Source organism: Zophobas morio, unplaced genomic scaffold (genome assembly GCF_036711695.1).
Source record: "Zophobas morio isolate AGI-343-1 ecotype UQ-CSIRO unplaced genomic scaffold, CSIRO_AGI_Zmor_V1 ptg000002l, whole genome shotgun sequence".
In the NCBI taxonomy this organism is placed as follows: Eukaryota; Metazoa; Arthropoda; class Insecta; order Coleoptera; family Tenebrionidae; genus Zophobas; species Zophobas morio.
Window position 1 is genome coordinate 17,983,250 of NW_026972107.1, and position 14,516 is coordinate 17,997,765.

Consider the following 14,516-nt stretch of genomic DNA (forward strand, 5'->3'; position numbering starts at 1 on the left):
TTATTTAGGAAGGTGTGTGTGGGTTTTATGTCCTTAAAATAGGTGCGATAGGTGCCATGATTACTGATGAAAACACCCTGAGAAGGATACGAGCCATCGATCCGGCCTCCTCAAAGGCACAACTCGCTCTTCAAGAATCAGGATTACGTCCAGGTCCGGACTGAAACAGCTGGCGTCCAACTGCCTCGAGCGATACCCAATATGGAGTCTGTTCACAACAGTTAATAAAGTAAGGACCCAAGAATTTTATGTATAGTATAAACAGCGCCTTCTAGCAAAGACCAAATACCAGAACTATTTGATTTAATATTTAAATATTAAAACAAGCTAACAAATTTGTTTTTGTTTTGTGGCTGAGACGCAAGACACAACTATTGATTACAGTCGCACTTTTCTTAATTCACAAACTTTAACTAATCATTATCACAATAATGTCGAGTTCTTTGTCTTCTAGAAACGTACCTAATTAGAGCTACAAACTAGAAATAGAGGTTGAAATATGTAGAGACAAACTATTGTCAACAGTTTATAGCATAGAGGTAATATTGAAAGGAAAATATCCTGAAGCATTATTAAAGCACATAGAAAGCGGCATTCCAATCACTTTAAATGCAAAGTGAGATATTAGAACGCTTCAAGGTTTCGTGAGTTCATGTGACTGGACCCAACTAAATATTGTTTAGGTGACTGGTAGTGAAAGTGAATATAAGATGTCATGGAGAACATAATTGACATAATTCATTTTTCCTTTAGAGTTTAAAAAAATATCAAAATTGTATTATGTATTTGGTTAAATCTGAATTTCTTGCGGATTGAATGTTGTAGAGACTCTATATGTTCCAACCTACCGTTTGGAACATATAGAGTTTCTTCGGTGAATTTTAATTTTCACTATTTTCATTCTTGTTTCAAGTAGTTCAGTTGTAGGTATGTAACACTAGTAACAGTGTAAGACTTTAAATGATATCCCACAAATGTGTTTCGATAGCCTGTATTTTTTTTATTTGTTTGCGACATTCAACTTTTTTTTTAATGACTCTATATACATATTTTAGAGCTTGTTTTTCCTAATTCATTAACTTATCATATTAGCTTTAATCATCCATACTTCACGACTGTCTATGTTTCCAACGCTATATAACGCAACAACACACTTGTTTATATTTGGTCTTGAGAGCACTTGTCTTTAGGAAACGGACAGGGGCTGCTCATGGGTTTAGAATTTGATGAGGCAAGGCACAAGATGCTCAAATATCTCAATATCAAAAAAATTACATGTAATTTTTATTAAATCTAAGAAGTTTTGGCACAGAATCGTACTGAGAAGCTATCATTAAGAACATTTTTCTTAATTATAATAAACTTTGGTTAAATTTGTTTTTTTTTGCAATCAGTTTTCAATGTTAATCAGGTTAATTAAAAATCTTTCCCTAAAAACATAACTAATTTTGGCAAAAATTACCAAACTGCCAAATTGCTAAATTGCTAAATTGCCGGATCTTTGAGAACATTTTGTGCTGGAAATTATAATCCCAAAGAATCAGAACAAATAGAAGCACTGACTGTGAAATATTTGCGTAATTAAGGTAGAAGGAGAAATAAATAAGTACTTAAAATTATGCAAACATTACTTTCACTTAAACTGCTTATACAAGAACGCCAAAAACAAATAAAATTAACGCAATGATTAACTTTTAGTAGTCCAAATCCTATAAACTTTGTCCAGGTTTTATTTGTTTTCTGTAAGTTTCAAATTTTTGTTAATAAAAAGTATCCAGTGTTGTTATATATTCATTCAGAAACTATAAAATAAATGATGGTGGCTCTTTCAAAAGATGGTATTTTCATGCCACTCTTCCCCTATCAGTCTGTTGAAAAATTAATGCAAAAGTTTGTAGAAAAAAATACACCATTATACTCATTTAGGCTTAAGTAGAGAAAAAATCCTATTTGCGATAAATTACTCGTATTCCTGATTACCGAAATCAAATTATGATCACCACAAACCACTGACTGGGCACACGCAATTGTAGAAACGTTTTTTAGTTTCGTTCTGAATTATTCAGTAATAAGGTTTTTTCTGTTGGCGATTTCATTTATTATTCTTAATAATAATATTAGAACGTAATTTGTTGTTATTAATGTATGTATCTTCTTTGAAACCAACTGGAAAATGAAAGAGCGTTAAACATCAGGACTGCCAACGAAGTTGGTAAATCCAGAGTGACAGAAAATGCTTCATCTACAAAATTTTCTTTGGATAGTTAAATGTAAAAATATGATCAGCAGATATTAGATTCTGCATAGATTTGATTCAATATTATTTACCATTATGTCCCAAAACACAAGTTTTTCAATAGTTTGTGTACACTAGCAGTGTATTTTCAACATTGTTAATTAAGTAGAAGATTCCAAACTTAAGTTTTTGAGGACTGTAATGGTTTTGTTAAATATTTTATTTAAACTGCTGCAAGTTCTTTATGATGTCTTCTTATCTGAAGAATTAATAATAATTTGGATTTGTACAATTAAAATAATCCTGTCTTCAGTATTCTTTGCACTTTTTTCCCGCGTCAGAAGAAGTTCACCTGCCGTCTCTTCTATTCCGAAGTTTTCGTTGTTCTTAACTCTAAATTGTTGAAGCTGCTCCTTCTGAAGTCGAAATTCTTTCCAAAACTGGTACGATCCAAATCCGAAAAACGTCTTTCGCTTACTAAATCTGGGCTTGAAAGAATTCACTTCACTTGTGTGTTCTTCAGTTAAAACTTACACTAGAGTAATTAATAAAAACCAGAATTAAAAATATCATAAATCATAAAAGAAATTTTTTACTCAAACCAACTGTAAAAACGACACAGATTTCTAGGCTTCAGCTGTCCAAACTACTAAAGATTAACGGAATGTGTTCTACTGATGAATTAAAATTATGTTACATTATGGAAAGAACCTTTTCCATAATGTGACACAACGAGCGAGTTGCAAATTTTGATTATAATTTAGATATGTTGGAGATAGTAATAAATATAATCCCAAAACTGATGTTTAGGCTCTGAAAAAGTAAAATGTATAACCACGTTACCTATTCTTGATATTTTAAGGCAGTAATATGTAAAAATTGTATCAATTGGTGGAAGGTTATTTCGACAAACTTTCCTCATCCTGAAAGTTCAGTCTAACAAAGACAATTTGGGAAAATTAACAAGTTTAACTTTGAGAATTTTATTTATTTTTTTGACGATGACCCCGATGAGCTAAAATTAATATAATGTACAGGTACAAGTACAGGTAAACCTGCATGGTAGGCATACATTTCTAGTGAGTTTTTCATATAAAAAACATTCTTGATGATGTTATGAACATTTTGACAGGAATGTGCATATCAATTTGAATAGATGCAGTGTAATACTATTAATATAAATATTGTTTCATCATATTTTCAGGAAAATGGGATGGGCAACAAAACATGTCGCCTTATTTATTAAATTGTTTGAATCGCCTTGAAAATATGAATGCAATGATAAACTTCTTATATGACCAACTTTTTTTTAACGATTTACTGTGTTTACGATCACCATACAACGTTTGCAAGATTTCAGAAGATTCAGTTCTGCAGTTTCAAATTTAAATTGCAAAATGTTATACACAATTTTAATTTTCTTTCCAAAAATCTGAATGGCTAGGGTAATAAGTCAAGACAGATTCATAAATCACACCCAGGAATATGGTATTTTATAAAATTTACATAACATTTATTCGGCAAAACTGTAAGATGACGTAATCAGGAGAGTTGTAAACGCGTAAAATTTGTTTAACGGTTTACCATGTTTCCGATAACCTTAAAAAGTTTACAAGGTTTCGATCATTGGGTTTTCCAATTTCAAAGTTAAATTGTAAAATAATATACAATTTTGATTTTTTTTATAAACATACCTATTTTACAATTATAATACTTCCTTAGCTTACGCTTGGAAAGTAAAAATGAGGTAAACCGTTATGATATCGTCGTGACTACTATTACTGTGTTTAACTTTTCACAGCAGAAATTGCATACTCCTAGTTTACAATGTTTCTGGTCACCTTTACTAAAAACACGCGATCTATAATAATAAGTCGTATACCATGTAACAATACAGTTAATTCTGATCAACGTGTGCTTTGTATAATTAAGCGTCTAACACAACTTGATTTATAGCCTGGCTTAATAGTAAATTCTCTCAATTGTTATAACGTAACTAGTACTTAGCGAGATAATTACTCTAATTTCCAACAAGTGCTCAAAGCTGGAAAATACAGTGTGGTGTTTAAAGTGTGCATTTAAACATTCTAGAAAAAATTACTTCAACTCTTTCTTGTTTGAAGGTTCACATAACTGACAAAATTTCGATTTTCATTACAATTTGATAGAAACACTGTTTAAATGTTGACATATTTATCAGGGGATGGCTATTTTGTAAAATTATTAAGTTTGTTTCGCACGTGTGCGAGATATAACTTATATGAAACACGCAGCGAAAATTGCACAAATACTTTTGTAAACTAATTGTAATTAAAACTAGGCGGATTCATAAACGACAAGTATAGGAGTATATCATTTTATAAAATTTAAATAATGTTTAATATACAAAATGTTGGGGGATGTCCGGATGTCATTATGTTATGGACGATCAGATTAATTTTATTTGGCGTTTTACCGTATATACGTTATTCCTAAAATGAATTTAAGATTTGACAATAATCGGTTCAGTAGTTTTGGAGATTATCTGAACGGCACATGACAGACAGATGGACAAAATGGGGGTCTATTGTTTCGTACTTTGGGGGTAGTGGAACGTCGGGAAAACATGAAAGTAGTCGTTCGCCAGGTGGCTTCTATTACAACACACATTTCCTTAATTTATACTCGGGAATACAATAAATCTAAATTATAAAGCTTTCATCAAGTCTAGTCACTAATAATAACATAATAATTAATTTTACATATTTCAATTGTTGACCAGGTTTAATTTCTGAAAATAATTTTAAGTTAATTTCATTTTAATTTTACACCAATTTGACGGGCTGCAACTGTTATTGTAGTGAAGACGTGACTGCTTCTGAGAGTGTTTAAATGGAGCCATTTCGTCTTCTCTTAATTTTGTACTTGTCCTTTATACGTGTATAATAGTCGTGCTTATTTTACTGTACTTCGCTTAGAGGAAAATTAATGTACGCTGAATAATTTTTAATTTATTTTATAAAAATTAGAAATTAAAAAGGATACTAATTAATATAAAAAAAAAATATTTTTCTAACTCTGATTTGTCTTGTGTGTGTTAAGTGTTGTTTATATACTTTAGATCATGCAGATAACCTTTAAAACTTTCATCCCCGCAAAGTTTTAAATGCTATTTGAGTCCTGGCGAAGACTTTGAAGTCGAGTATATTTCAGCACCCTTTGAGCCATTCCGGGTCTGAGTGTGTTCAGTATTTCTGTAGACTTACTTCTAAACAGGACCAGATTTCCTTTTTTTAAGACGCCCAGACGACTTAACGAAAAAAAGACTCACATACGTATACAGTCACAAACTAGAGAGGTCTCTGAGGGGAGTGCATGTAGTATGAAATCAAACAGAGCGCCACTGGAAAGTTGACGCTGAAAATTTCCCCAAAGGGGAGGAAAATACCAACGGGCGCGTGTGAATTGAATTTATTTCGTTTTCCAACTGCGCAGCCCAATTCCGGTGCATTTTTCATACGGCCTTTATCCTCTTTTTACAATAAAGCCTTTAACAGCCTTATTGCACTTTTTATCGATTTTCGGCGCAAGTTTAAATATTTTACACAAAGAGGGGCAAAAGCGTAATTATTCTGGTCGAAAGTTGGTGAGCAAAAATTGCACAGAGCAGTCGTGACGGTGTGGAAGGTTGATTCATCGTTTCATTTAATTAACGAGCTATTTCGTGTCCCCAAGTATCGGCTGTTTCCCTTGTCGATACGAAACTTATTATCGTTTCGATTTTTCATTAGGGATGCGCTATCTTCACTACTGGCATACCTAATGGCTGCACACTCAGCGTATTACAAAGAGCTAAGTGAAAACCTCGGGAATTTCCATAAACACACATCCTCGTAGCTCTAGCTTGTAATCTGCAAAATTTGCAGAATTGATTGCGGCCTAAAAGTGCTCGACGTTTTAAAAGATTATACACCTTTTTAATTCCAATTTACGACGTTATCAACATTTTTTTTAAATCTACTACTTTTAGTAATGCGAGAGATCCATATAATATTGGAAATAGTAGTGTGTGCTTAACTAAGTGAAGAGCACCAACCGTAAGTAAATCACAGATAGAACGCTGAATAAAAAACTAAAACCTGAACTAAATTACACCTGAATCTGAATTCTGGCATTTATTATTTACACTGGCTATAATGACTTTTTTTAACACTGTAAACACGTATTTAGGGTTTCATGTAAGACTTACGATTTACTCATTTTTTAAGTTTTTACTTCTCGAACGTTAGCTCGGGAATTGCTACAATAGGGTCGTTTTGGCGAATACCTATTTTCGTGTTTCCTTGATGTTTCATAGATTGTAGAGTACGAAAAAGTCGGTCTCTCATTTCCGTTTGTCTGTCGTCTGGCGAAGGCTTCCTATTCGCGATTTTATTGAACAGATAACTTCGGAACTACTTAGCACATTAAGTACCGTGCATCTTTAGGTGTGTTTTAACATGACAGAAAGATTATCAAAATTTGTCGGTTTTTCAAAAATTCAAATCCAAAAATTTGGTGAAACATTTTCATAATTATAATGCGGGCTGTCATTAAAAAAATAAAATTTGTAGAATGAAATTTTACAAGTTGTGTTAGAGCCTATACAGTTAATCTCTTGTAACGAAGCCAATGTCGCGGGCCGGAAACCGGAATTCGTACGACGTGAGCCGGGAGTAAATCCGCGATCGCCGCGCCGACGCGGCCGAGGAAGAGGATTCTGAAAAAAAGCTACAGAGTGTGCAGAAGTGCTGCTGATGTTTTTAGTAAGTTCGTGAGTTTTCTTTGGAGAAACCCTGAAACCACCGTAAGTACCGTTTTGGGTTTTCTGCCTGTCGGCGTACCGGTTTTTGAATCGCCACCCCCGAGCGAAAAACCGTACCATCGTCATCGTTTTTTTGTTGTCACCGGAACAAGTCTAAAGCGTCGTGCACGCGTCGTGTACCCACCGGAATTTCGTCGCATAATTTGGCACCCGAGCAGGGACCTAAGGTGAGCCGCCCCCGAGCGTTCGCCGCCACCAGCTACGTTTTTGTCCGCTATCAGCGGTAGATCATCGGTTTTGAGCGGTCTGTTTTTTTTTGTCTCTTTCTGAAATTGCCGAAAGAGATAAGCGTCGTTATCGGATCGTTTTTGTTTTGTTTTTGTGCCATATTGTGGTCGCCGCCACTGCCCCGAAGTCCCATGACGTCATCAACCGTCACCGTCAGAACTGGTGACGTCGCAGAATGGGTAAGGAAGACCAAGGCCGGCCGTATCCAGCTCCGCTCGCGACGTGGATGCACCAGCTGCAGCGTCACGAGTTGGAAGAAGCCCTGCGCGAGATTGAGATCGACGCTACTGGTTCCGTCGACACGCTCCGCTGACGTTTGAAAGATTTTCACCTCAGTCGCCAGGCCCAAACCGACATGGAGATGGACTTGGAGGAGTTGGCCAGGTTTCTTCCGACCGTCAACGACGAGATCGTGGACACCGTCATCGTGTCGAACCTTAATGCCTCCATACCGACGTCAACCATCGGGTATGTGGTGGCATATTTGGCTGCAGCGACATCGCTGACCAGCAGCATTGCATTAACGAGGGCTGCCGTGGACGTACAGAGAACTGCCTTTCTCCATCGCCCCCACCGACATCCGCGAGACCTATTTCGCCGTCTCCGAATCGAAAAGTTCAACAACCACCGAAGCGCCCGTCTCTAGTGCCACCACCGGTACCGACACCGCCTCATCTGAGAGGCCACTCTGTCCAGTTGTGCTATGCACACCCGCGGGACCCCCGTTGGGAAGCCCTGGACCTGATGCGCACGAGCCGTTTCCACTTCGATGGAGAGATCGACCCCATGGCGTTTCTGGAGCGCGCTGAAGAGCTCCAGCAACATTTTTGCATTCCATCGGAGACGATGCTCACGTTGCTGTCGGAAATCCTCACCTACAAGGCGTTGGAGTGGTACCGCAATAACCGGGCCCTTTGGTATTCCTGGGATGACTTTGTGAAGGAGTTCCGGGACTTCTGCTTGCCGAATTACGAAGAAGTTCTGGAAGACGAGATTATTAACCACTGCCAACGACCTAGAGAACCCAGCCGAGATTTTGTACAGGCGATTCAAACCCTTATCCGCCGTCTGGGAGGTATTCCTTGCAAGCCATCCTCCGTCGCCTGTACAGCCACCGGCTGCTGCAGTACCGACAGTACATTCGCCGTGGTGACTTCCGGAGCATCGGGGATTTGGTGAGGCTCATCGACGAGTATGAGCAGCCCCAGAACGAAGTGAGGAGCCGTTCACCAGTCCAGCCGCCGAGCAGCACTCCGACGATGACCCAGATCCCGGCTGCCAGGTATGCTTACGCCCCTGTTGTAGGAAACCGGCCGCCTAGGTTCGAAAATCGTTCCTCCACGGCACCACCGCGAAGGCTGGAGACCATTCGTCCCCCACTACCGTCGTCCAGGCCCGTGCAGCAGTCCACAGGCGCCACTGTCAAAACCGGAACCACCGTCAAGTGCAGGAGATGTGGCGAAACCGGACACTACCGCTCGGGCTGCAGGAAGCCACCCCAACTGTTCTGCTCCAGGTGCGGACGAAGGGAATAATGTCCAGAGAGTGCCCCTGCGACCGAAGAAACGAGCGAGAAGTCTGAGTCATGTCGAAGCCGTCGCAGCACCCATGCAAGCCGACTCGGCCGACAGAAGTTCTGCTCAAGTTTCCCGACAATCGTTCCCATGTGGCTGTCAGCACGTTTATTGTGCAGAAAGTTGCTACCGTGCGACATGGCGACATCGTCCCGCCTGCAGGAACCTACGACCATGAGGTGAAGATCGGCGACGTCCCTGTGAGCGTCCGCGCCGACGTTTTTCCAACCCTCACCACCGCTATGGTCTTAGGCATAGACTTCGTGCGCGTTAACGCCATTGCCATCGACATTCCCCGGGGAGCGCTAGTGTGGAATCGCCCCGCTTCGCGAACGACTTCTGTCGCGTCTACCGCGCTGCCACCCGTGTCCTGTCGATCGGCTAAGAACCCGCGCATCCGATGAGCCCCAAACGGCTCTGATATTGACCAAATTATCACTGATGTCTGCTTTCAGATGGACAACCCCGTGGTGCGCGACTTAGCCGCAGAACTGCTACGGAAAGAAGATCCCGCAGCCGCCGCTCGCCGTCCCAAATCCCGAGGGATCCAGGTCGGGCTCCCCATGGGAACAGCACCCCGTTTGGATTCCCAGGGGGTACAAATTGAAGAGGAGACCCCCGGCCCGGTATGTACTCGTAAACCAGGAGGTCTGTTGGCACTGTGCACGACCGGGTCAATGCCCGTACCCGGCCGCCCCCCCCTTTTGCTCCAGGTGCGGGCTCATCGACACCACCTCCGCCGCATGCCGCTGTCCTCTCGCGGCCTACGACCACCGTCGCTCAGCGGGCTCCATGCACCGTCAACCAGCGCAAGTCCACCACGGAGGTCCCACGCCGTACGGGGTCGCCGAGGAAGTAGGATTCTGAGAAAAAATTCAGAGTGTACAGAAGTGCTATTTTTAGCAATTTTACCAAAGGGCAGTTCGTGAGTTTTCTTTGGAGAAGCCCTGAAACCACCGTAAGTACCATCTTAGGTTTTCTGCCTGTCGGCATATCGGTTTTTGAATCGCCGTCTCCGAACCAAAAACACTTCCACCGTCACCGTTCTTTTTTTGTCGTCACAACAAGTCGAAACCGTCGTGCACGCGTCGTGTATTCCCACTACGCTCTCCTCCCGGGTCGCCGTACCGTTCTCGGGCGATTTCCAGGTTTCAAGGTCGTCTCCAAGTCCAGGAGGAGTCCGTCCTGAATGAAGTCGCCGTCCAGGAGGAAACGACCGTGTCGGACATGTTATTCTTTTTTTGTAAAACCGTTTTGTATTTATTTAAGTTAAGTTTAGCCGTAAGATTTACTATTTTAGCCATGTAGTTGGTGGGAGGGAATAAACCCGATTTATTGTGTAAAATATTTTTTGCCGTTTTATTTTATTATTTTGTTTTAAACATCAGCGGCACTAGTCGTCCCAAGGCTTGGCACCTAGGTACGTCGTCACCACACGTTATCGCCGAGATTCCGGACCGTCTCACCGGAATTTTGTCGCACTGTTAAAATTCGTTTATTCACCTCATCTAGAAAGTTGATAAAAATAAATATTTGTTACAAATATGTGCTTTTTTTATAATTTTGAATATAGAGCATATTTTCCCAAAAAAAAATAATGTTAACCACTTTTCAAAATCATTTTGTTTGAGAACTACCATTCTCTGAATGTAAAGGTTAAAGATTTCATATTCCAAGAATATGTTCTTTTTATATCTAAATTGAAATGAATTTTAGATTTAAGATAATGTATTTACCCCACAACCGAATAAATGTTAACAGACAAATATAACTAATTAATTAAAAAATGGCATCAAAAATGATCCATTGAATTTTGAGGCATTTATGCACTTCGTATGATTTGATTTCGTTTGTTTTCTTGACATTTATTTACCGCTTCCACACTTGACGAAAATGTGAGAATACGTACGTCTTTATTTAATAATGATAAAATAAGAATTATATATACTATTCAGAAAAATGTGTTCAATTGTGGCCTAATCAATAATTTTGGTCCTCTGTTTTGAGGAGACAAACTCATTCAGTTCAAACTAATTTCTACGTGACATTCTTTTGCTGTATAAACATAAACACTTGAACTGAAGCTTGTTATTAGTGCTGAGAGGATATTTTTCCTGTTGGTTATCTGCTTTAAATATATGCAGAGTCTGGGGGGGTTAGGTTTTACACTATGGAGATTATGACAAAAAAGAAAATCGCAAAATCAAATTTTATATATTTTCTAAGAGCAGGATTTCTCGGATTGCACTCCATGAGCAAGGGAAGTTCTCTCGAAATAACCTTTAACCATTTTTTTTAATTGATGCACACTACATGTCTACATGTTTTGATTGATCTGTTCTTAGGCTTTATTTTCTTGCGACGTTATCAGGTTATTATAATTTTCTTGAAATTTTTTAATAATGCTGAGATTCACAAAATTGTATTGTATTGTAGTATTATCTTACAGCCTTAGTATAAAGTGTTCATAAGAAAATTACATAATTGTCACTTTGTCATATTTCTGATTTTTTACATAGAACATCCTGTATTTTATTTGTACATGAAGATAAGAGTAAGTTTTCTCTTTTTTACTTCCCGAGCGTAATCTAAGTAAATATTGTAATGGGGTCCATCCAACGAATTTATGACCCCAAGAGTACGAAAAAATAGGTCGCCCGTCTGTGGTTTGTCGCCTGTCTGTCGTCTACGTCGATTTTATTGGACAGAAAATCAACAAATTTTAGGAGTATTTTAGGAATATCGTTTAGATGATAAAACGCTAACTAAGATTCGTCAAATCATCTCCACCAACAGATTGATGACATCCCCTCATCACTTTGCGTGGTTAAGATTATCTAAATGTTATGAAATATTATACTCATGGTGGCTTATGAATCCACCTTGATTGTAGTTACAATTATTTTACAAATTTTTGTGCAATATTTTTCACGTTGTTTATGTAGACACTGGAGTTCTTGATTTATTCAATAAAATAAATTGAGTCATTAATTTTTTTTTGCATCACTCTGTATAAACAAATCTAAAAAATATGAATGCAAATGCAATAATTTCAAAAGTGTGCGGTATACTTTATTGAACGATAAAAAAAGCAAAATAAAAATGAGAAACGATACTGCAAACCAAACTCAGGCGGCAGTTCTTGGTGCAGGTGGCTGCCTGGCTGCAAGTCATAAATTAGTGGAACGACCAGAAGTGGCCAATTTTGCATTTTGCACAATTTCGGGATCAAATGTGTCAATCAGTCGAAGACGAAATCGTATTTTTGTAATAACCATATTAAAACAAATAAATTTTCTTTTCCGTTATATTTAGGCCAGGGGGTTCCTTAAGTTCGGGGGCCTGATGGTCCAGCATCACAAGCATATCCGTATAAACCGTCTCTGCACAAATACGGACATTGTAAAATATATTTGCAGCACATTATCAACGGGAATAGTGGTATCTGAGCAATATGCGTCGTGTTTAAAATGTTGAGGTTTATACATTGAAAGAATGTCACGTAGACATATTTTTGTATTAAATGAGTTTTTCGCCTCAAAACAGATGAATAAAATTATTATTCATAAGCCTGAGTAGATAGTGCCTAGGATTAGTGGGGTAATAAATCATGTTGACAGGTGACGTTATCTTGACAGCTGTCAATCAAGATAACGATCTTAATGGATTTTTGACGTGTGCTGTCAATCAAGATAATGATCTTAATGGATTTTGATTACTCATAATTTAATTTTTATTCGCGAACGTAATTAAATTAATTATATCATTATTAAATTTAATTAGATCACTATGAATTTGATATCGGAATTAAATAATTTAAATTTAAATATATATTTTTAATTGTGTATTGCGGGTTGCATGCATATGTACATAAAGACGATAATGTTTTAAGATTACGCAATTGAATCAATGATTAAAATACTAATTACACCATCATTAATTCATTCTGAATATAATACGATTTGATGTGGGTTAATATCTGAAGCGTTTTGATAATTCTTTGATCGATTGCATTATTAACTAAAAATTAGATCGTAATGACCATTAGCCCGTGCCAATAGCTCAATAATGATGACGCACTCTATGCAAGCGACTCATCATCTACAAGCAGAGACTTGTTTCTGCATGTATTTTCTTGTTATACCCATTCTCCGAAGTCATTAATCACTAGCCCCACGGCAACATCTCATTATGATGTTTGTCCATTAGCTTTTTGTTATTAAAGACATACCGACGACGCACTTTTTGCAGACGAGTCATCATCTACAAGCACAGACTTGTTTCTGCATGTATTTTCTTGTTGTACTCCCTCTCCGAAGTCGTTAACCACTGTATATAAATAGAAGAAGGGTGATGAATACACATTTTACTCTTAGTTGTTGTGTCGCTTCAGCTGGTGTTTCGTTTTGCAATTCTACCAAGTGTCAGTTGTGTCTGATTGTTTGTTATTATTATTAGTTGTTGCAGTGCTAGTGTCTGTGTAAATAATAATAAGGTAAGTTATAATAACTCTGTTTTATTTATTAAAGGTTAGTAATTTTTTTTGTTTGTTTGTGTAGATAAACATGTACGGATTTAAACGTTCTGGTGATATTCCCGAAGAGTTGTCACAAGTCATCAAAAGGAGAAAGAAAAACACCAGTGCAGGTGTGGATCTTCACGCACAAGAAGAACGTTCCTTGGTTAACGTCGAAGACGCTGTACATACCAAACACCAAAACATGATGAAGAGCAATCCTCCTCTGAAAATGGAAACATCTGAAATCAGTCTCCCATCTTCTCCCGAGCCACCGCGTGCAATGGAGGGTGAATCTATGATAACTGTTGATGAATGGAACAATGTCGAGCAGTCAATCGATGCAGCGGCGAAAGCTTTGGAGAAAGAGAAGCTACGAAGAAAAGTAACAAATGAAAAGTATCGATTGGTTGATGAAACAATTTTACCATTGACTAGATCCGGTAGCAAATTTATAAGTATCGGTATGCAACCATTCAAGGATTACGAACCAGTAATCAAGATGTACAATCCGAGCCTCACAGCTGCAGCCGTTTTTAATCATCAAGAATTTATCGAATTTCTGGAGAAGCTGGAGCTCACAGAGGACAAAATTCGTGATATTCCGAAAGATGTGATGCTGTTCGAAACAAGGAAGTATGACGTTATTCTAAAGAAGGGGATGGTATTGCAGTTCAAATCAACAAGTGAAGAAGATGTATATCAATCTCTTTTTCTACAACACGCTACGATTGGAACTCTGTTGGCTCTAAAAGAATATTTCTTGGGGCATTTGAGACAGCGTGCATTTAAACAGAAGTTACTACCTGATTACGACCAATTTGTAACAAACGTTGCTTTACATCTGATGGAACATGGAAATAGTGATTCTGATAAAGGAGTGGACAAGGCTATCATCACAATCATCCAGGACACCTATGAACATGATCCGATGTTATACGACATGTGGATGAAGACACCTTATACTATAAAATCTCACATAGAAAAGAAGTTAAGCTATTTCACTCTACATAATGATTTTAATTGCCCCTCTGTTGTGTAAAATAAATAAATAAATAAATAAATAAATAAATAAAATGAGCAATCTAGTTTTTCTTATTATTATTGTTATATCACTTG

The 14,516-nt window shown here is 38.1% G+C and overlaps 1 protein-coding gene across 1 annotated transcript; it reads left to right on the plus strand.

Annotated features, from left to right (window-relative positions):
- The first annotated feature begins 12,832 nt into the window (after window positions 1-12,832).
- On the plus strand, window positions 12,833-14,439 carry LOC135127947 (uncharacterized). The gene is made up of 2 exons (XM_064054697.1): window positions 12,833-13,376; window positions 13,441-14,439. Exon 2 carries the CDS (start codon window positions 13,447-13,449, stop codon window positions 14,437-14,439), a length of 993 nt encoding a protein of 330 aa, XP_063910767.1. The 5' UTR covers window positions 12,833-13,376; window positions 13,441-13,446.
- The last annotated feature ends 77 nt before the right edge of the window (window positions 14,440-14,516 follow it).

Bases quoted from the DNA above. Each gene is read 5' to 3' on its own strand.
- LOC135127947 (XM_064054697.1), top strand. From the start codon at position 13,447: ATGTACGGATTTAAACGTTCTGGTGATATTCCCGAAGAGTTGTCACAA.